Source organism: Gadus morhua, chromosome 18, assembly GCF_902167405.1.
Source record: "Gadus morhua chromosome 18, gadMor3.0, whole genome shotgun sequence".
Classification (NCBI taxonomy): Eukaryota; Metazoa; Chordata; class Actinopteri; order Gadiformes; family Gadidae; genus Gadus; species Gadus morhua.
Genome location: NC_044065.1, coordinates 23,003,248 through 23,026,588, shown reverse-complemented (window position 1 = coordinate 23,026,588; position 23,341 = coordinate 23,003,248). Strand labels below are relative to the sequence as shown.

Below are 23,341 nucleotides of genomic sequence, written 5' to 3'. Positions count from 1 at the left end.
CTCCTCCCCCCGCACTCCCTCTCTCTCTCTCTCTCTTTCTCTCTCTCGCCCCTAATTTGTTCTTACCCCTTTTTATGTGGAGGTAGAGCTCAGGAGGTAGAGCAGTTGTCTTGTAACCTAAAGGGTGCTAGTTCGGTCCCCAGCTCCTCCTTGAGTGTTCATGTGTCCCTGAGCAAGACACTTAACCCTAACTGCTCCTGACGAGCTGGCTGTCGCCTTGCATGGTTGACTCTGCCGTCGGTGTGTCATTGTGTGTATTAACTGATGTAAGTCGCTTTGGATAAAAGCGTCTGCTAAATGACCTATATGTAAATCTTAATGTGATTGGTCTAGTTTTGCCGCTTTCAACTCTGTTATTCCCTCTTTCCCTCATTGTCTTCTCCGTAGTCTCTCTCTCTCTCTCTCTGTCTCTCTCTGTCGCTCTCTCTCTCTCTCTCTCTCTCTCTCTCTCTCTCTCTCTCTCTCTCTCTCTCTCTCTCTCTCTCAGGCTGCAGTACCACTTCTCACCGCAGGGCTAAATGGGGGCGCCCTGTCTCCACCACTGCGCCTCTCAGCGAGTCGCCGTTCTTTCTTCCCGTTGAACCCGGGGTCGCCAGGTCGCTCATTCACGTGAAATAATCCACACCGGCTCCTTGACAGGGATGTCTGTCAGTTCAAAGCTGATGCTTCTTTATTAGCATATTTACATTTATCATGAAACACAAGTCAGACACAAGTGGTTGTTCGGTGTCCGCCAGCAACCTGTGATAATGAGGGGGGGGGGGGGGAGCTGTCCGCCACCCGGTGCTGAAGGGGGTCCAACGCCAACCCGGTGCTGAAGGGGGATGGGAGAGCTATCCGGCCGCCCGGTGCTGAAGGAGGCTTTCCGCCTCCCAGTGCTGAATCCTCTCGCGATATACATAGACTTAGCCAAACAATTAAAAGGCATTTCTGAATCTTATTCATTCGAAAGAAATATCCTTTAATTGTAAGATTAAGACTATTAAGCCGCCGAGTGGTCCTCTGGAGATAGAAGGATCAGGTTCTTGAGACAGCTCCCTCTGTCTGAGGGCCCACAGGGTCTCGAACCAGGGACCATCTGAGAAGCTCGTCCATCATCAGATCAAAATCCATTACTTCAACTGTTTCACATAATTACCAACGACTACAACCGCAGTTAATCCCCTTAAAAAAAATATATAAACACTCGCACGCACGCACACACACACACACACACACACACACACACACACACACACACACACACACACACACACACACACACACACACACACACACACACACACACACACACACACACACACACACACACACACACACACACACACACACACGACCGAGCTGGGGTCACATCTCCTGGCCAAACCCACCTGCTGAGTTTCCCCCTTTTCTTGAGAAGGAGTCGAGGAGATGATCTTAAATTAGCCCACAGCTCTCTGCCATCTCTCTCTGAACACCGGAATGTCGTTGGATCAGAGCCGCGGCCAACAGCTGTTTCCCCCCGCGGACGGCCATCCGCGTAACGAACCACGGTATGCTCGTGGTCCATCGGGCGCAGTTCGCGGCGCGCCCTCTCCGCTCGGTCCAGACGCCGAAACGATACCGCATTTATTCTGATGATGACAAGTTTGGTAACATGACATGCAACTCCTCCGACGAAGGTTTTACGCATCCATCCATGACATAGCATCGGCTACACTTTTAATAATCTAGGGCTACAATACATATTAATACACATTGATACATTTACATTGGTGAAATCTAAAAAGTCCATCCCGCGCGTCACGAGTCGGTGCGAGATCCCTTCGAAAGGCGCGAACGACTCCCCGGGTTCGGAGTCCCCATGAGCACGCGACGCGTGTCGATGCTGCACTGCCGCGAGGTCGTCCACCGTCCGCCCGGGACCGGTGCCGCCAGGAGCCGTGTGAGCCCCGTCCCGTCCCTCAATCTCCCCGTGCTTTGGCTCTCCTCCGGTCCGACCTCAGAGCGCAACATAGAGGCTCTGCAGTCACGTGGGTTGAGGAAGCGCGCGAGAGAGAGAGAGAGAGAGAGAGAGAGAGAGAGAGAGAGAGAGAGAGAGAGAGAGAGAGGGAGAGAGAGAGGGAGAGAGAGAGAGAGAGAGAGAGAGAGAGAGAGAGAGAGAGAGAGAGAGAGACGCTGCTCGGTCCTCCTCCTCAGTCAGACTCCGCGCTATCGCTGGTACAGCGGAGGAGAAGCGCTCCGCTCTGTGATCTAGTGTATTTGCCTCCCTCTGCACTTGTTTTGGATTTCTAAAATCTTCCCATAGCCTTCCAGCCCGTCGGACTTTGTCTTCTCTGGACTCGAGGATACCTGAAGCGGTTCTATCGCCTTTTACGCAGCGCGGATTATTGTGGATCTGACCGCCGGACGCCGAGGCGCCGCGGAGGAGCGGAGATGGAGCTGCTCGTGTTGAGTCTCTCCCTTTGGATACTGCAAAGCAACACGGTGGATGCGGACTCCATCATCCACATCGGTAAGGGAGTGAGCTCGGAGATAGGTGGTCGTGTGAGGGGCAGGGGCTCCGGGAGAATGAGATGCAGCAAGATTCAACTCCGTCGATGCAGCCCTGAGATGGAGAAAAAAAAGCCCGATCAGTGAATTTAGTGGACGTGTTGACTTTAGTTTGGAGCGCTACGTCCATTGAATCGCACTCTGCGTAGTTCACCGTTAGAACCCCTCATCATTGCCAGCTCAATGTTGAGCGACTGTTGCATCCTGGCTCCTCGCTCACACACCGTGTTGATATATTCACACACACACACACACACACACACACACACACACACACACACACACACACACACACACACACACACACACACACACACACACACGTGCACACACACACACGTGCACACACACACGCGCACACATACACACACGCATGCACGCGCGCGTGCATGCACTTAAACACGAACACACACAGCCAATGATAATAATCGATGCTGCGCGCCGTAGAAAGTCATCGCAAAGTGTGTGACGAACGATAACTCCGATCTGTCTCAGAAAAGGAGACGCACATCAGGCGGATTGCTGATGAACTTGCGGCAGTGCAACGCAGAGTAACCCCTCATCTCGGACCAGAGAATAGTATCACATCATATGAATAATATATAATATGTATAATGATATAACGCCAAGACAACGGGAATGGAGGCGGGAAACCAGCTCGACGTGGGTGTTAGGAGACTAATCCGTTCCCCCTCCTCCACTCGTCCTCTCTCTCTCTCTCTCTCTCTCTCTCTCTGTCTCTCTCTCTCTCTCTCTCTCTCTCTCTCTCTCTCTCTCTCTCTCTCTCTCTCTCTCTCTCTCTCTCTCTCTCTCTCTCTCTCTCTCTCTCTCACTCCCTCACCCGCCCGGTCTCTCTCTCTCTCTCTCTCTCTCTCTCTCTCTCTCTCTCTCTCTCTCTCTCTCTCTCTCTCTCTCTCTCTCTCTCTCACTCCCTCACCCGCCCGGTCTCTCTCTCTCTCTCTCTCTCTCTCTCTCTCTCTCTCTCTCTCTCTCTCTCTCTCTCTCTCTCTCTCTCTCTCTCTCTCTCTCTCTCTCTCTCTCTCTCCCTCACCCGCCCGGTCTCTCTCTCTCTCTCTCTCTCTCTCTCTCTCTCTCTCTCTCTCTCTCTCTCTCTCTCTCTCTCTCTCTCTCTCTCTCTCTCTCTCTCTCTCTCTCTCTCTCTCTCTCTCTCTCTCGCTCCCTCGCTCAGCTATAAGGCTGAACTTTGAATTGGACGTGAGCAACATGTTAATCAGTTCGGCCATGGTAAGAAATGACAAACCGGACAAAAGCCAAGTGTTTGTTCTTAAGAAAAACACTGACAACCGACCCTATAAAGACTCAATTGGAAATAAAAGGAGCAAGTGAAATATGTTGCGTTATGAAATATGTTGCTTCATGCTGAATATTTATATTTACTTCCAGTGTCGTCCGTTTTGCTGTATAGCCAAGACCAAACGGAAATAAATAAAGTAATGCAGTAGAAGTATAGCTAAAAAGACACCAATGGTCCTATCGGCTGGCCGATTTTTGCACAGATTGGCCCAAGTGTTTATACGATGCCCGAGATGATGTGATGCGGCAGCCGTCCTTCTCTGTTTGGAGAGTAGCCATCGACTTTGGGAGGGGGGAAGGGTGGTTGACAAAAATCGATTCGTTTGACATTACCAAAAATTCTGTTGGGGCATTGCAATTGAAATGAATCCCAGATCAACACTATCGAAGGCAGCATTAGGCTGCCTCGGAAGAGGCCAAAAGATCACACACACAATCACATACAAACACACGCACGCACAAACAAGAATACCCAGACACACATATACACATATACACAGCCACACATACACACACACACACACACACACACACACACACACACACACACACACACACACACACACACACACACACACACAGACAGACAGACAGACAGACAGACAGACAGACAGACAGACAGACAGACAGACAGACAGACAGACAGACAGAGACACAGACACACAGACACACACACACTCACACAATAGCGTGATGGAGCCCCTTAACTTTACCAAAATGAATGTTGAATGAATGTTGGGCTTAGCCATAGCGCTCCATAATGAATGAGCTCCGGTGAGCTCAGCACTGGTTGGCAGCTGAATAAAGGTCTGTCTGCTCTGAGCTTCACTAGGGTTATTTTAGTAGCCGGCCATTGATGCAAGTTTGGACATAGTTGGGCTCTCTCGTCATATTGATTTTGATTTCTCTCATCAACGTTCTGCAGTCCTTGCAATGTGTTGCCTCTGCATAGACCTGCAGTGGTGGATTGTTCAGTATGGTTTGAGTCCAAGACCAAAGATTCTGTTTTCATACCCTGATGTCCCTGGTGGTCTTGACTGTGATGGTCTTCAGTCTGGTGGTCCGGACTGTGATGGCCTTCAGTCTGGTGGTCTTGACTGTGATGGCCTTCAGTCTGGTGGTCTTGACTGTGGTGGTCTTCAGTCTGATGGTCTTGACTTTGATGGCCTTCAATCTGGTGGTCTTCAGTCCGGTGGTCTTGTCTGAGGTGGTCTTGATCATGATGTTCTTGACATTGCTAATCTCAGCACACATGGACATGGCAGCATCTGATGTGGCCCTGGTGTCATCCTCGCCCTCCTCCCCTGGGCCTGCCTCCCCGTCAATCCCGCTCATCCTCCCCCATTACCTCATCCTCTGTGACATCCTGGTTCATTCCCTCCTTCTCCCTCCTGCTCCGTGCCTCCTCGTCTCTGCTCGCACTAGCTTCAACAACTTAAACCTGGCGGCCCGCTGGACGCTGGGGAGAGGAGATTTAGCGGGAGAGAGGAGGAACCTGACTCCTGGAGCGTGTATCTAAAGTCATTATGCTGCTGTGAATTCCTGCTGGCCCCAGCCCGCCTCTCCCTCACTGGCCCCTCGGACTCTAAACGGCCCCCAGTTCACAGGCAGCAGGGCTGTTTGGGAGGAGGTGGAGGAGGAGAGATTGCTTTGATCTCCGACAGAGGCCCTGGTCGACTGATAGGAATTGATTTAGGGAGGGATTCGGGGTTGATGTTGTGATGGGGGTGGGGATAAGGGGACAATGAGGAGGAGTGGACCTGTTCATCCGTTTTTTCCCAAATTTGGAAAGCACCGTGGGAATCCAATATTCCGTGTCTGGCAGCTGGAAAAGGCACAGCTGGGTCTTTGCTCTTGTCCCCGCCGCTAAATAAAGAACTAACCAGCCTTAAGGAGCCGCTTAGAACCTGCTTCCAGGAGAAGTCCCTTTCAACACTGTTTAGAGTAGAAGCGGCTTAGAACCTGATTTGAGAGTAAGGTGCTTAGAACCTGCTTAAAGCTGGTTAGATTAAAGCCTACCAGAGGAGAAGCCGTTTTGAACCTGGTTAAAAGAGAAGCCAATTATAAGTGACCTTTTTCAGAGCTGCTTTGAGGAGAAGCCAATCACAGTACTTACAGAGGAAGCCACTTAGCACCTGGTGAGTGGAGAAGCTGTATAGAACCTCCATAATGGAGAAGGACCTAATTAGAGGGGAACCTAATTAGAGGGGTAACTGCTAAGACAAAAATGCAGATAGGGCCTTCCTGTGCTCTAAGCTTTATCTTTCCATTAAACCTGCCCATGTATTTATGCATACACACGGAGACACGCACACACACACACGCAAGTACACAAACACACACAAACTAGATGAACTAGGCTAGAATGCCTGAACCATGCGTGACCCATCCTCTCAAGGTTTATTCACCATTTTTTCTTCATTGGAACCGTGTTTGATGAATAAATAAAGCGTGCTTTCCTGACAGCACCTCTCTGTGGCCTGACCTTGATACCAGTCGACAGACCAGCGCCGAAAAGGCTACAGGCGCAGCAAAACATCGTTCCCAGGCGGTCCATTCTCACTTCAGAACACCCAGGGTCCTCTGCTTCAGAAGTGTTTAATGTGGAGAGAGAGGGCAGAACTTTGGATTCCACGCAAGGGTTTAGTGCCGAGATGCAAGAGGAGAAGGGACTTCTGATAGAGGGGTATCTGTAGGCACAGGTTTTGGATAGTGGTTTGTAAAATTCCTTCTAAAATATACGTTTTCACTTTCATGCTCTCATTATTCTCACTTCACTAAGCCGGCGTACCACCTCCTCCGGTCTATCGTTATGTGTACCAGATCAGGGGGGGAGGTAGACCGGGTCCAGCCCGTCCAACTAGTCCCCTTAGTTTGAACCAGGAGGAGCTTATTCTCACATTGATTCACTTGTGCATGTTTCTTTTCCTCCTTTGTTCCATGGTTCATTCCTTCCGCTACATGACTTTAATCCTAGTCTGCATATAATCCTAGCTGGGCTATATTATTTTGGCTCACGTTTGTGGGCACGGAAATGTAGCATTGTATTTTGTGTCCATGTGGGCTTCATTCTTTGTGCTCGTGGTCTGCAGCGTATTTGTCTGCCTATTTCTTGTCTAAATTGGCTCAGAGGTGCATTTCTGTCTGCATTGTTTGCCTAATGAAAAATGTGTGCGCAAATTCACTGAAATGTATTGAATCAATGTAAGACCAGTACTGTCATTGTTTTTATTGTTAGCGTCAGGGAAGCAAGAGAGAGAGAGAGAGAGACAGAGAGAGAGAGAGAGAGAGAGAGAGAGAGAGAGAGAGAGAGAGAGAGAGAGAGAGAGAGAGAGAGAGAGAGAGAGAGGGGTACAGAGAGACCGTTAGAGGGGAGAGAGAGAGAAAGAAAGAGAGAGTGAGGGAGAGAGAGAGAGAGAGAGAGAGAGAGAGAGAGAGAGAGAGAGAGAGAGAGAGAGGGAGAGAGAGAGGGACAGAGAGACGGAGAGAGAAAGAGAGACCGTTAAGGTGCGTCCACACCAAAAGAAACATTCTTCACCCGTTCGCGTTGTCGCCCAAGTTTTGTCGCGCGACGAATCATAAACCTGTCCCTGTGCAAGTTTTGTCAGGCGCATTTGCTGCGGTTCACCCCGGTGAACACTGATTGGCTGTTACGTTACACATGTCACTCAGTGGCCACGTTGATTGGCTGTCAGCACGTGAACGTCGCAGCAAAGTTGAAATATTCAATTTAAGCGAGTTTGTCGTGCTACAAATCCTTGTGAACACGCTCGCCTGTGCAGGGCGAAAGTGTGGCGCGACAAATCAAAACTTGTCGCCGGTTTTCTCTAGCGGATAATTCGCCCGATTCTCGTCTCTACGTTCACTTTGTTTGGGATCGTGTCGCACGTTCGCGTTTGGTGTGAACGCGCCTAAGGGAAAGAGAGAGAGTTTGTGCTGGCAGATAGCTTTAATTACGGACAATCACGAGTTATGGTTAAGGTGCTTGCACACTGCCACGCGGGAACCGCCCTTATAACCGCCTCGCTGCCGGAGGGTTCAGCGCGGCGGTGTGAAGGGCCAGGCGTTTTCAAAAGCGGCTGCTGCTAATGCAGCTGCTGCCGCCGGGCGGCTGCCGCCGAAAGCTTCAACACGGGGAAAGCTAAGCGGTAGGGCAAAATCAGTGCGCGTTGACCTGGGCGGCAACCGCTTCCTGGTTTTCAGCCGCTTTTGTAACCGCCTCCCCTCTGCCGCCCTTCCCTCATTGAAATGAATGGAGGCGGCGAGTTTCCGCGCGGCAGTGCGAAAGCAGCTTTAGGGGTTAGATTTCCCCCTGTGGAGACCCATGGTATAAATTAATGCCTTGTGAGATACGTTGGGAAGAAGTAAATCCAAATGCCATATGTTATGTATAATATTTATGTATATATATAGGCCTATCTTACTACTTTAATAGCAGTCCTGTCGCACCAGTTACTCATGTGCGCATGTGCCAAGCAGCCTGTAGCTCACACACACACAGCATGCGCGATTGCATACTTACATTTATTTTGTTAGATAAAAACCGTTAAATTCAATCATCGCACTGATAACAATCCATTCACGGGATTTTGAAGAGACAGCATCTGTATAACACAGAATGATCGATGTCAATAACACAGTATGGTGAATTATGTCTTAGAGTCCACCACAAGACTAAACTTTGTTACTCAAATGCCTCCCGAACTGTCTATACACTTTGTTGCTCAAACTTATTATTACCCACCTCCTTGAGCCTCACCAAATGTAAATGGACTGCATTTATATAGCGCTTTTCTAACCATTGGCCACCCAAAGAGCTTTACAATATTGCCTCACATTCACCATTCATGCACACATTCACACACCGACGGCGGAGTCAACCATGCAAGGCGACAGCCAGCTCGTCGGGAGCAGTTAGGGTTAGGTGCCTTGCTCAAGGACACCTCGACACTCTAGGAGGAGTGATCGAACCAACAACCTTCAGGTTACCAGCCAACCTGCTCTACCTCCTGAGCTAATACCGCCAAATCTCTTACGATATTGATATCCCCCCCTTTCCCCTCCCCCCTGCAGACTGTTTTAGTTGTTTTATTTTCTTATGTTTTGTGCTATGTTTGACTCTAGGCTACTGCTGCCTGTCTTGGCCAGGTCACTGGAAGAGATATTTAATCTCAATGATGATTATGATTTTCCACTAGCCAACAGTAGTTGCCTTGCATTTTAAAATGTCAATGCACTTTTCAGCCCTGAATAACAGTAAAAGCCATTTAATAATTTATTTGCATGCATAGTATACTGCACTTTCCATTGAACAATTATCCCTGTTACCATTAATTGGCTAACTTTATAATGTGGTGAAATGCTCACACACTAGCTGCTTTCAGACACACGTGTAAGTCCTGATATTATCCTGATGGGCCGTATGTGTGAACAACATATCCTGACATTTGTACCCTGAAAATCACCTGAATAAAACTACCCCTGAGGTAGTATTTTCTCTGTAGGAAATGTAAATTACCTTATTTGTGAATGAGGAGTAGAAAGTCAGTCTTTCTCACACCACTTCAGTGGGCGTGTTGATGACGCATGTCATTGAGGGGCCCCCTAAATGATAATCAGCCTGTTGCCTTTTGTTCCCCGAACGATTAAAAAATATTTAAATGTTGGCACTGCTTTCATGAATCATTTGTGGTGAATGAATGTTATACGTTGCAAAATGATATGCAAAATGTTATTATATTATGCACTCAGAAATGTGTTACATTATCAATTGGGGTTTCCACATTATTGCTATTAGTTTAATTACAACTCGAAGTTGAGCGCGTGCGACACGCGCGCAAAAGCTCAAGTATATATAATGTTGTACCTCCTTCTCACTGTCTTTGTTTTCCTGGAGACAAGCTGATACCCAGAGAAGCAGCCTGCTTGGTTGCTGTCCATGGTGCTGCACAACAATACAAACCGTGTGGACACCGGACAGCCGGACGCCGGACACCGGACAAAAGACAGCCGGATTGGACAGCCATGCTTTTATCAGGCACACAATAATTTCATCTGTCCATTTAAAGATACAGAAATGCACGCACGCACGCACGCACGCACGCACGCACGCACGCACGCACACACACACACACACACACACACACGTGTGTTTGTATTCTTCAGCTGCGCCTGGGATCTGTAGCTCTTCAATTCAATTCAATTCAATTTTATTTGTATAGTCCTTAATCACCATTACAGTCTCAAAGGGCTTAACAGGCCAAATATTTGTGACACCCCCATTTACCCATGCCCCCACACGGGCAAGAAAAAACTCCCTTGAATCAGCAAGGAAGAAATCTTGAGAAGAAACGCAGTGTAGGGGAGCCCTTCTTCCAGGGATGGTCAGGAGTGCAATGGGTGCCACAATTGACATACAGGTAAATACATGCACATCATATTGAAATGGTGATGGGGTTCTGGCCGGTTATCCATGAGGAGAGTCCAGGCATCCAGTCCAGTACCCGCAACACGCTAGAACAGACAGAATAGTGAATTAGAACGGAAAAGTACATAGTGGGAATGTATAATGTAATAAGAAAAGCACAAGCAAACAGAGTAGTCTTCATTTCGCATCTGTCGTTTTCACACTCCAAATGCAAGATTATAGAGGTGCGTTTTGAGCTTTCCTTTGAATAGCTCCACAGAGTCAGCTTCCCTGATCACTGATGGCAGCCTATTCCATAGGAAGGGGGCTCGATAGGCAAACGCTCTCTGTCCAGCCGATTTCTTTTTAACCTTCGGCAATGAAAGAAGGCCCGCTCCCGAAGACCGGAGGGACCAAGAAGGACTATAAGGAATAATCAGGTCCTTCAGGTAGGATGGAGATAATCCATGCAAGGCTTTATAGGCTAGCAATAGCACCTTAAAGTCTGATCTGAAAGCTATCGGCAACCAGTGCAAAGAGGCGAGAATAGGTGTAATATGATCAAACTTTCTCGTTCTGGTCAGTAGTCTAGCTGCCGCATTGTGTACCAGCTGTAGACCTTTTGTGGTAGAGTTCGGTAATCCCGAGAACAGTGCATTGCAATAGTCCAGTCTTGACGAAACAAATGCATGAATCAGTGTCTCTGCATCCACTGCAGATAACATTGGTCTGATTCTTGCAATGTTTCTCAGATGGAAAAAGGCAATTCTAGTTATACTTCTTATATGTTGGTCAAAGCATAATTGAGGGTCAAACAGGACACCAAGATTTCTGACGGACGCACTCTGTGGGATGGCGAAGCCATCCAACCACAGAGAGACATCCTCAAACTCTTCCCGGTCCCGCTTCGAGCCGATAACTATCAGCTCTGTCTTCCCAGAATTAAGCTGTAGGAAGTTTTGTGACATCCAGCCCTTCACAGCAGCCAGACAGGACTCAACCCTTTGAATCTGGGCCGAGTCCCCGGAATCTACAGGAATGTAGAGCTGGGTGTCATCCGCATAGCAATGGAAACTAATTCCGAAGCTGCGGATAACGTCGCCCAGAGGAAGCATGTAAATTGCAAAAAGTAATGGACCAAGAACCGACCCTTGTGGTACGCCGAAGCGTAATTTACAGTGCTTTGATTCTGCACCCTCATGAAGCACAAATTGGGTTCTATCTGTGAGGTACGATTCAAGCCAGGCTTTTTGAGTAGCGGTTTTAACACCGCAGCCTTGAAATTGGAGGGAACAATTCCTGTTGAAAATGAAAGATTAATAAGCGAGAGGATTGCAGGCCCCACCGTTGGAAAAAGTTCCTTAAGAACCCTGGAAGGGAGAGGATCCAACATACAAGTTGTTGGCTTTGATGCCTTTATCACCCTTTCAAGTTCCACCAAAGGAATTGCCTTGAACTCCAAGAGAGTTGCGTCAGAGTTCACCATCCTACTTGGCAGGACCCCAGCCTGCCCCACAGGATGTGTAGGATTAGCCGCACGGCAAGCATCAATTTCCTCTCTAATTGATTGAATCTTATTCTCAAAGAAATCCATGAATTCACCTGCCACGATCGATGAGCCTACGGTCTGAGTTTGTTTCTGAGTGAGACTCCTCACCGTGTCAAAAATAAACTTAGGATTGTTTCTATTCAAATTGATGATACTGGAAAAGTAGGCATTCCTGGCAGTAGTCAGCACACCCTTATAGGTGAGCAGACTGTTATGCCATGCAAGATGAAAGACCTCAAGTTTAGTCGAGCGCCATTTGCGTTCAAGGATCCTGCAATTTCGCTTCAAAATGCGCGTTTCTGCATTAAACCAAGGGGCTGGTTTTTTCAATGTTCGTTTTTTAGTTACGTTCGGAGCAACTGAATCAATGGCAACAGACAAGGCAATGTTGAGGTCATCAGTAAGGCACTCCACAGAACCACTATAGTTACAGAGAGGTGCAAGTGAACCAGATAACTTATCTGCCATAGCTGTAATGGTTGCAGGTGTGATGCGGCGACAGCTGAAAGTAGCTTGCTGATCGTCACAGGGGCAGGATACCACCACCTGGAAAGTGAGCAAAAAGTGGTCTGATAAAGCTGAGGTGTAGGAAGAGACCACTAGCTGTGAAATGTCTACACCGCGGGTCAGAACGAGAACCAGCGTGTTTCCACCGATGTGGGTTGGGTGCTGGACGAGCTGTTTGAAGCCAAGCGTATCTGTAATGGACAGAAAAGCCCTTGCGAGGGCATCAGAGGGGTTATTCACATGAATGTTGAAATCCCCAATAAGCAAAATATTGTCTGAGTATGTAGCCAGATCAGCTGCAAAGTCAGAAAACTCATCAACAAAAACTGAATACGGTCCTGGGGGACGGTATACTACAGCTAAAACGAAAGAGTCTGGAACTCGTTTCGCTTCTCGGGGAGCTGAGGTGCAGAGCGCTAGCATCTCAAAGGATCTGAAAATATATCTATTCTTTGGCTTTAAATTAAGCTTAGAATTAGATATCAGGGCTACTCCACCACCTTTCTTAACTTCTCTAGATACTTGGGTGCTAACGTAATGGGGTGGAGTAGCTTCGTTTAGGGCTAGAAACTCATCTGGTTTTAACCAGGTTTCAGAAAGCCCCAGTATGTCGATCTTTTTATCAATAATTAGATCATGGACCAAGAGCGCCTTCGATGAAAGCGACCTTATGTTCATGAACCCTATTCTGAGTGCTTCCTTTTTATTATTTTCAGAGGGAGTCCGGTTAACACTCAGCTCTGAAGCGGTCAAGGGAATGCCGCGGTTTCGACATACTGATTGCGGCCCTCGCCTGCGGGTTTTACACCTCGAGACAGCGCGAGGCCGCACCACCGTACATATAGGTACAGCGTTATTTTCAGAGGGAGTCTGGTTAACACTCAGCTCTGAGGCGATCAATGGGATCGCGAGAATTCGACATACTGGTCGCGGCCCTCGCCTGCGGGTTTTACACCTCGAGACAGTGCGAGGCCGCACCACCGTACATATAGGTACAGTGTTAATTTCAGGGGGAGTCCGGTTAGTTGTTAGTATTTGATTTGACGTGCGGTTTATCATGCGATTTGCCATGCGATTTTGCACGCCTGTACTAGGTACAGCGTTAATTTCAGAGGGAGTGCGGTTAACACTCAGCTCTGTCATGCGATTTACCATGCGATTTGACATACATTTGACATGCGATTTGACATGCGGTTTTGCACCACCGTACATATAGGTACAGCGTTAATTGCAGAGGGAGTCCGGTTAACACTCAGCTCTGAAACAATTGGTGCAATAGATCCTGGTTCAGCTAACCCATCTGCTGTTCTAGACTCTGTTCTAGACTCTGCAACGTAGACTATCATGTTGCTAGCAGGTTTGCTAAACTCCTGCAGCCCAGCGTGCTGTGAGTGGATTAGTCAGCCTGACTAAGACATCTATCTATGTTTTTTGACATAATTGAGGCGCCTAACCCAGTAGGGTGTAGGCCGTCTCTCATGAGCACACCAGGGCGACCCCACAGGGAGGGCCAGTTATCTATGAAACCAAAGCCCTGCTCTGAACTATATCGTGCCAGCCAGCGATTTAGAGACAATAATCTACTATAACGCTCATCATTACCCTTATCGGGCAGAGGGCCAGAGAGAATTAATCGATGCCGACACATCTTTCTGGCGAACTCACAAAGCCTAGCTATGTTGCTTTTTGTGACCTCAGTTTGTCTTGTCCTAGCATCGTTGGTGCCGACATGGACTACAATGTTCTCGAAACTAGTGTCGGTGTTTGGTGCATCTAATCTAACTCCGTATGAGGTCTGACCGCATGTCAGCACCCTAAGTTTAGCTTCAATGTCGGGAGCCCTGGCCCCAGGTAGGCAAATAACTTTCGCTGGCGAGTGTAGCCTAACTTTACGTGTAACAGAGTCACCTATGACTAGCGTTTTTACCTCCGAAAAAGACTTGCTAGGCAGGGTACTGACCGCAACCTGCCTCGCAAGTGGTGCTGCCGACAGGATTGCCTTGACGGAGTCACTGCTAACGATAGCGTTAGCTCCACGAGTCCGCCTGGCGGGTCTCTTCTCTATACTTTCTGGAGTATCTGTTTTCTTTATGCTCGCTACCCTTTCCTCCTCTAACTGACAGGTACGTCTCTCTAGCAGTGCTATCTTATCCATGAGAAAGTCAGAGCAAGAACAAGAACAACCGGAATCCATGCTTACCGTGGTTTGATGCAGACGGAGCTCCAGCGAGGAAACAGCGAATACAATACAGAGTATGCAGAACAGGTCGCAGATATAAATACCGAAAATAGATACAAACCGAGATAGCAGGTCGACGCTAAGCGTCCTGCTAACCAAACCAAACAAACCAAGCCGGCAACCCGGAAGTTGTGTCTGCGGCGTCACACGGCTGCGTCTGCGGCGTCACACGGCAGCCTCGGGTCAGCCCTGTAGAGAGAGAGCACAGGTGAATGTAAGGAAGCATTCTGTGTTTGCTCAGGGACTCTTCCTTCGTTGGGGTTAGCTGTGTGTTCCCATGAAGTGAACTTGGATGCTGTTAGCATTCTTGATTAGCAGCCGTTTCATTTACATTTACATTTACATTTAGGGCATTTAGCAGACGCTTTTATCCAAAGCGACTTACAATAAGTACATTTGTCATCAGAAGTGCATCAATATATCGCTGTCGGTACAGAAAGGATGTTCATAGAACCAAGTGCCACAATCGCTAGGCTAATCAATTCCCGTGTTACAGCCATGATAGCAGCAGTTGCTACACAGTTAAGTGCTCTAATACAATACAGTGCAATACAATACAATGCAATACAATACAATACAATGGTGGCCAGAAGGGGGGGGGTTGCTATGCAGTGTCGAGGTGGACTCTGAACAGGTGAGTCTTGAGTCTTTTTCGGAAGATAGTGAGCGACTCAGCGGTCCTGAGAGCGGCAGGGAGCTCGTTCCACCACTGAGGTCCCAAAACCGAGAAAAGTTGTGACTTTGCTGAACGGCCTTTGCTAGCTCTTAGCGATGGAGGTTCCAGACGTCCAGCTAAGGTAGTTGAGCGGAGGGATCGAGCTGGGGTGTGTGGCTTTAGCAATGCTTGGAGGTAGGCAGGAGCAGTTCCATCGACTGCCTTGTATGCCAGTACCATCGTCTTAAATTTGATGCGAGCTACTACAGGGAGCCAGTGGAGGTCCCGGAAGAGGGGGGTCACATGGGAGAACTTCGGTAGGTTGAAGACGAGGCGCGCTGCCGCATTCTGGATGCGCTGCAAAGGTTTAATCGCAGAGGCAGGAAGTCAAGCCAGGAGTGAGTTACAGTAGTCGAGGCGGGAGATGACCAGTGATTGGACTAGAAGCTGAGCTGCTTCCCTTGTGAGGAAGGGCCGGATTCTGCGGATGTTGTAAAGTGCAAATCTGCAGGATCGGGCGACCGCAGTCATGTTTGCAGTACAGGATAACTGATTGTCCAATACCACACCGAGGTTTCTAGCAGTTGGAGTGGGAGATACAGTGATGTTCTCGACGGTGACCAGTAAGTCCATGTGTGGGCAGTCTTTCCCTGGGATTAGGAGGAGCTCGGTTTTGTTGAGGTTAAGCCTCAGGTGATGGGCAGTTGTCCAGGTGCTGACGTCCGCCAGACATTCCGATATGCGTGTTGCATCAGGGTTTTATCAGATGAGGGGAAAGATAGAAATAGCTGAGTGTCGTCAGCATAGCAGTGATAGGAAAAGCCGTGTGATGCAATTACCGAGCCCAGAGACCTGGTATAGAGGGAGAACAGAAGAGGCCCCAATACAGAGCCCAGAGGGACACCAGTTTCAAGTGTGCAAGGTTTGGACAAGGAGCCATTCCATGTCACTTGATAGGTGCGGTTCGTCAGGTAGGATGTGAACCAGGAAAGAGCAGATTCAGCGATGCCAAGTTCGGCAAGAGTGGCAAAAGGATCTGGTGGTTCACCGTGTCAAATGCTGCGGACAGGTCGAGGAGAATGAGAACCGATGAGAGGGACGAGGCTCTGGCAGCACGGAGGGACTCAGTCACCGCGAGGAGAGCCGTCTCGGTGGAGTGTGCCTTCTTGAAACCTGACTGGTGCGGGTCAAGGAGGTTGTTAGATGAGAGATAAGAGGACAGTTGGTTAGCAACGGCACGTTCCAGTGTTTTAGACAGGAACGAAAGAAGAGATACCGGTCTGTAGTTCTGGATGTCGGCGGTATTAAGAGTTGTTTTCTTGAGGAGAGGCTTTATTCTGGCTGTCTTGAAAGACGCTGGAACAATGCCTGAAGTGAGGGAGGAGTTGATAAGAGAGGTGAGAAATGGCAGGATCTCGCTTGAGACATCCTGGAGGAGAAAGGAGGGGATAGCGTCAAGTGGGCAGGTGGTTGCATGGTTAGATGTTATTATTCTGTTGACCTCGTCAGAGGTGAGAGGGCTAAATTGGGTAAAGACAGAGATGGGGATGGAGGGAGGGAGGATGGAGGCAGGGATAAAAGAGGAGCTAATGTCCTTCACTTTCTGGGTAAAGTAGGTAACAAAGTCATCAGCAGTGAGGCAGGAAGGAGGTGGGGGTGAGGGAGGGTTGAGGAGGGACGAGAACAGGGAAAACAGTTTCCTGGGGATTGAGGCAGAGGAGTTGATTTTGTTCCGGTAGAAGGCAGATTTGGTTGTTGACACACAAGAGGTGAAATCTGAAAGAAGGAAAAGATAGTGGGATAGATCATTAGGACAGTCTGATCTCTTCCATTTTCTTTCAGCCGCTCGCAACTTTGTTCTACAAGTCCGCAGAGGAAGGGACAGCCAAGGCGGGGGCGGTGAAGATCGCGCTGGTCTGGAGTGGAAGGGACAGAGGGAATCCAAAGAGGAGGAGAGGGAGGATGGCAGAGTGTCTGAAGATTCATCTGTAGATAGTTGAGAGAATCGTTCGATAGAAGGAAGTGAAGACAGAACAGTAGAGGCAAACGTAGAGGGAGAGAGGGATTTGAGGTTACGGCGAGTGGTGACAATGTGGGAACTAGAGAGGAGGGAGGGAGAGGATTTCAAGGGGAGAGAAAAATCAACAAAGTGATGGTCAGACACAGGGAGCGGGGTAACGGAGAGAGCAGAGGTGCCGCAGGACCTGGTGAATATTAGGTCAAGCTGGTTCCCGGCCCTGTGTGTGGGAGGAGAAGGGGTTAGTGTTAAGTCAAAGGTGGCAAAAAAGTTGGTTAGTTCAGGTGAATGCAACTTCTCTGGCAGGATGTTGAAGTCGCCGAGGATAACAAGTGGGGTGCCATCCTCAGGAAAGCAGCTGAGGAGGGCATCCATCTCGTCGTAGAAGTCCCGAAGGGGACCTGGAGGACGGTAGATCACCACAATGGAGAGCTTGATAGGAATGGTGACCTTGACAGCGTGGAGTTCAAACGCAGATCTGGCCAGGTGCTATATATACTTCATTTAGTGGAAGGACCTGGTAGGACCACATGGGCGAGATGAGGAGTCCGGTCCCCCCTCCTCGCCCGGATGGTCTAGGGGTGTGCGAGAATGAGTAGACGGTGGAGAGGGCAGCAGGAGTAGCAGAGTTCTCTGGAGTGATCCAGGTCTTCGTCAGGGCCAGGAAGTGAAGGGTCATGAGGGACGCGTAGGCTGAAATCGAGTCTGCCTTCTTGACCGCCGACTGGCAGTTCCAGAGTCCTCCCATCACCTCAAGGTCAGTGTAAGCACGGGTAGGTGGATGGCGAAGATTAGACGGGTTACTGCGCCGAGCAGAGGAGCCATGGCAACGCCGTCTACGGGTTGAAATCCTGACAATGATTGAAGTACGACACATAGCTACAATAGGGCAGGTGGCCTCCCCGGGCTTCCTCAAGGGACTCCCGCAGAGAGACTCCCTTAGTCTTTGTTTCCCGGGTCTTCGTTTGCTGGGTCCTGACGCTACAGCTGATGCTAAAAATAGCTAGCCCTTAAATGGGCAAGGGAGCTGAGGCGGACTTGGCTCCGCCCAGCTATCAAGGCTTTTGTTCCTACCGATTCCTAAACACTAGGAATCTTAGTTACCAAACTCACCTACAGCCAGTTATGAAACAACCTTCTTAAAAGACAAAATTTATTATATACAAAATGTATTATATACAAAATGTATCATTTCCGCCTTCAGGGCCCATGCTCACCGTGTTGTGACTGGACTGTACCATCTTGGACCACGTCATCCCGGCTTCACATTGAGCCAGGACGAAATGCTGCCTTTGCCGTTTCCAATGTCAGCAGCTGGCATCTTTGAATGACAATTTAACACCTACCTGCTCCTGAAAGGTGTTGTAGGTATTATTTAGGAGATTTTATTTGAGTATAGTTTGGTAGCAATGGCCTGGTCACCTGTCAGCTGTTATAGGGTGAAATGTGCTGTGAGAATATCTGCTGGCTGCACTCCGGCCTCGTTGAGAGAGAAGATGCATCACTTCTCTCTCAACGTAAAAGAAATGTAAGGAAGGAGAGAGCAGTGGGATTTTTTTTTTTTTTGTCATTGGCTTTGACAATCTTGCCCTCTTCTGCTCTCTCTTTACAGCTCTTGAATCTTACAGCAGCCTTAATGACGTGAATTTGTATTAATCATCAGTGCTTTGGATTAAAGTAGCCTGCTAAATCGTTAATGGTGCGTGTTCCATAACCTTTTCAGAAACACAGTGCGCTTAGTTGACGCTACAGATTTATACACTGGCAAAGAACGGCTGGTAAACTTTAAATGCCAACCATTGTGCTCTGTATAAGGAACAACTTGATTGTATGTATTATATGATAACAAAACATACAATCATACAAATCACAATCATAAAAAAAACATTCAATATATAACCAATCGACCTCAACAGTTTTTCCCAGTGTAAACATTCTGCATGTTACGTCATTCCTGGAAGTGCTGCCTTAGTAACACAGGTTATGATTTATTCATTTTATGAACCACTTCAACTACAATGAGAACCAGGTGCCGATCGACTGCTGTGTCCAGCAAATGCGATACTCGTTGCATCTGACCGTTGCTTGGTCAAGATATCCTGGGAATTACTCCTCAAAAGAATTGTAGTTTTTGCAAGATTTGCAAAAACTACAAGACTTTTTTTAGGTTTGGATGCAACTCTGCTAAATATGCATTCCTCCCCACTCTAGTTTTTTGTCTCTGCAGTTTTTTTGGCGATCAGCCTTATATTATGTGTAACATCCACGGTTAAAATCCACCATAGTTCCTTAAGCAGTTGGTCATTTTGCTCAATGTTCATGTGCTCACACTTGGACATATATTGTAGTGATACCTTCCCATGTCGGCAGGTAATAACATTCCCTTACGAATACATTTTCTCAGGAAAATAGAAGGCTGTTAAAAGATACATAAAAACAACAAAAGCCACAGGAAATGAATGTTGGCAGGGGGAGATCATTGGGTCATTATTTAGAGTTGGTATTAAGCTTTAAAACCTTAAGTAGCTTTAGGTATTTCCAAGTGAAGCTGCCTCCTTCAGAAAGCAGCAGATGAAGAATCACACCTTGATACATCAAACCTCTCGTCGTGGCTCGTACGCATAGAGCAACAAGGTTTATTCTTAATTAGCCACGCTTGACAGACTTTAGAAAAGCTGATGATTGATTGATCATGCCTGGAAAGGGGATGGAGGGAGGGAAGTCCATTCTGCTGTGAGCACACTCCAGCTCTGAACTGAAGGTATTCAGATATTCACGTCCAATGAGCACAACCGGTCTGACAAATTGAAGGCTTACTTGTGAAGAAAAGCTTTGTATCTGCAGTGCCGGCACTCCACATTTACTTTTCAACTTGTGATTATTTTCTACATTCATCCAAATCTCCCCATCCGTCACTTTTATTTATGAGTCCATCCTCCACATTTTAATGTTAAACATAACTTACCAATTCATCCAACCGTTCTTTACCCATGAGCACTTTCAAATGTGAGAACTTTCTAATGTAGTCATTAATTAAAATTTAGCATGGCCATTAATCCTGTGAATCTTATAAAGTAAATGCATACCTTTGATACAGTGGACTAAGAAAGCAAAAATAGTTAGTAGTTAGAGGTAGAGTTATATACTTAATTATGTAACTATATTATGAGTATTTACTTGTATATACTTCATTTAACTGTATCAAGATATAGACACTGCATAGCGATATAAACACTACACCACGATATAGACACTGCATAGTGATATAGACACTACACCAATATATAGACACTGCATAGAGATATAGAACCTGCTTAATGATATAGATACTGCATAGATATATAGACACTGCATAGAGATTTGGACAATGCATAGTGATATAGATACTGCATAGAGATATAGACATTGCATTGAGCTATAGACACTGCATAGTGATATAGGTACTGCATAGAGATATAGACACTGCATAGAGATATAGGTAATGCATAGCGATATAGATACTGCATAGTTATTGACACTGCATAGCGATATAGACTCTAGCGATATAAACAGTGCATAATGATACAGAGACTGCATAGCGATATAGACACTGCATAGCGATATAGACACTGGATCGCGATATAGACACTGCATAGCGACAGTGTCTTGAATCATAAAAAATTGAAGACACTGTCCTTGAATTTTTACTCTCCTTCTGTAGCCCTGCTTTCTCCATTGAACAAAGAAAGCCGGCTGGGGGATTAAGGGGGATTATACCCCCTAGGCTTTACACAGGCATGACAGTGAATTTGCAGGTTATCCCAAGCCGCAAACGTACCGGCTTGGCATTGTAAAAAATGCCTATAGGCACTGCATACTGTATAGTGATATAGACAATGCATGCTGACTAAATGCCAGATTAAAGAATAGTAAACTAATGGTGAAGTAACTTTGGTCCCAAAGATGTCCTCCACCTGTGACCTGGACCAATTTCCCTCAACCCTGATAAAAAGTCACTCCTTTGCAATAAGTCCCATGATCAACAAAATCATCAATGAGTCCCTCCCGTCCGGCCATGTCCCCACGTCTCTGAAAACTGCTGTCATCAAGCCAGTACTCTAAAAGCTCAGCCTTGACCCCTAAGCACCTGCGAACTACTGCCTCATCACCAAACTCCCTTTCCTATCAAAGGTGTTGGAAAAGGTAGTTTCTGCCCAACTCCACAACCACCTCATAACAAACAGTCTTTATGAGGAGTTCCAGTCTGGTTTCCGCTCGGGCCACAGTATGGAAACTACCCTGGTCAGGGTCACCACTGACCTGCTGATGACCGCTGATGCTGGCCCTCCATCACTTATCATCCTTCTCGACCTCACCACAGCATTTGACACCGTGGACACCACCTTCACTACCCTATAGGACTCTCTGACACTACCTTGGCATGGTTCACATCATACATCTCGGACAGAACAGAGTATGTATCCCTGGATGGTGCTAAATCGGACACGCACTCTATCACTTGTGGTTTCCCTCAAGGATCAGTCCTTGGCCCCACCCTCTTCACGCTATACATGCTCCCCCTTGGTCGTGTCATCAGCCGGCATCTTTCCACTGCTACACTGATGACACCCAACTCTACATCAAAACAAACCCAACCCCCTCTGCAGCCCTCTCCACACTTTCAACCTGCCTGGAGGAGATAAAGGTGTGCATGACGGCTAACTTACTGCAACTCAATAGCTCAAAAATGGAAGCCATTATTGTTGGCACACCAGACCCGGTCATCCACTATTACCACCAGCATCACCTCCTCCGGCCACGACATCAACCTTTCATCCTCAGTCACTAACCTCGGTCAGAATGGACCCTCAACTGACCATCGAGGCCCACATTAAACATCTTTGCATAACCTTCCAACTAAAGAACATTGCAAAACTTCGCCCCATACCCACTCTCCCCGATGCCGACTTCTGCAATGCACTCCTCATCAGGATCACCAGCAAGAACATCCACAGGCTGCAGTACATCCAGAATTGTGCTGCCAGGATCCTGATGGGGGTGCGGAAGTACCACCACATCATACCAATCCTCAAATTCCTCCACTGGCTTCCTGTCCAGTACAGGATCGAATTCAAGGTTTCCCTTCTGTCCCACCAGTGCCTCCATGGCACTGCCCCCCTATACCTCAAAGAACTCATCACCCCCCATTCCTCCTCACGCCGTCTCCGCTCTGGACAAGCCAACCTCCTCCAGCTTCCGCAGACAAGGCACCGAACTATTGGTGACCGCGCCTTCTGCTCAGCTGAGCAGAAGGCCCCCACACACTGGGGATTCTTGCAAAAAAGGCCTGAAAACTCATCTTTTTAGAAAAGCCTTTGGCTAAACTGTTATTTCAAATGTTTTTTCTCTGTCTTTCTTTTTAATCTAGTTTTAAAGTATTTTATTTAGTTTTTATCCTTTTGCATGTGCATTGTAGTAATTTGAGGTAATTGAGTTGATGTAAAGTGCGTTATAAATACCATTTATTATTATTATTCTATTCACGGGGTGGTTGGTGGTTCGACTGAGGTAATCTTGACAATACATTGGTACAATAGGGCTTGTTTGCTCATTTTCCATCTGGAGGCTGAGAATAAAGGGATCAGAATCAGGAGGTATTTTTGGGGCGGAGTTTAAGGATATTCAACGCTGGAGCGACGTGTGTGTTTGGCTCCGAGACACAAGGTCTCTCTTAGCAAGGGTTGGCTTGTCAAGAAGGTGTCTACTAAGCGGTCAACAATGAACAGCTTTGAGACGTATATTCCGGTGATGCGGTCAGGCCTCGTTAACCTTGTCCTTCTCCGTCAGGCGCTATCTTTGAGGAGAACGCGCTACGGGACGAGGAGGTATTCCAGCTGGCGATCTCAGACCTCAGCCTCAGCGATGACGTGCTGCAGAGTGAGAAGATCACCCACTCCATCAAGCTGATCGAGCCCAACAACCCCTTCCAGGCTGTGCAAGAAGGTAAGAGAAAGCCTTTCATTATTATTATTAGTATTATTAATATTGCCTTTTTGTCCTACTGTATGGTTGGTTGGTTGCGACGCCGCCCGGGGATTTAAACAGCTTCTAACAGCTCTGACTGCTATGGGCATTAGAGAGTG

General features: G+C 47.7%; 1 protein-coding gene across 1 annotated transcript in view; it reads left to right on the top strand.

The window, feature by feature from the left end:
• Positions 1-2,191: 2,191 nt before the first annotated feature.
• The window catches only part of LOC115530944 (glutamate receptor ionotropic, delta-1-like), a 614,288-nt gene continuing 593,138 nt past the window's right edge, over positions 2,192-23,341 (top strand). The window contains 2 exon segments of the mRNA XM_030339799.1: positions 2,192-2,494; positions 23,046-23,201. Coding sequence (XP_030195659.1) covers positions 2,416-2,494; positions 23,046-23,201 — 235 coding nt within the window. The 5' untranslated portion in view covers positions 2,192-2,415.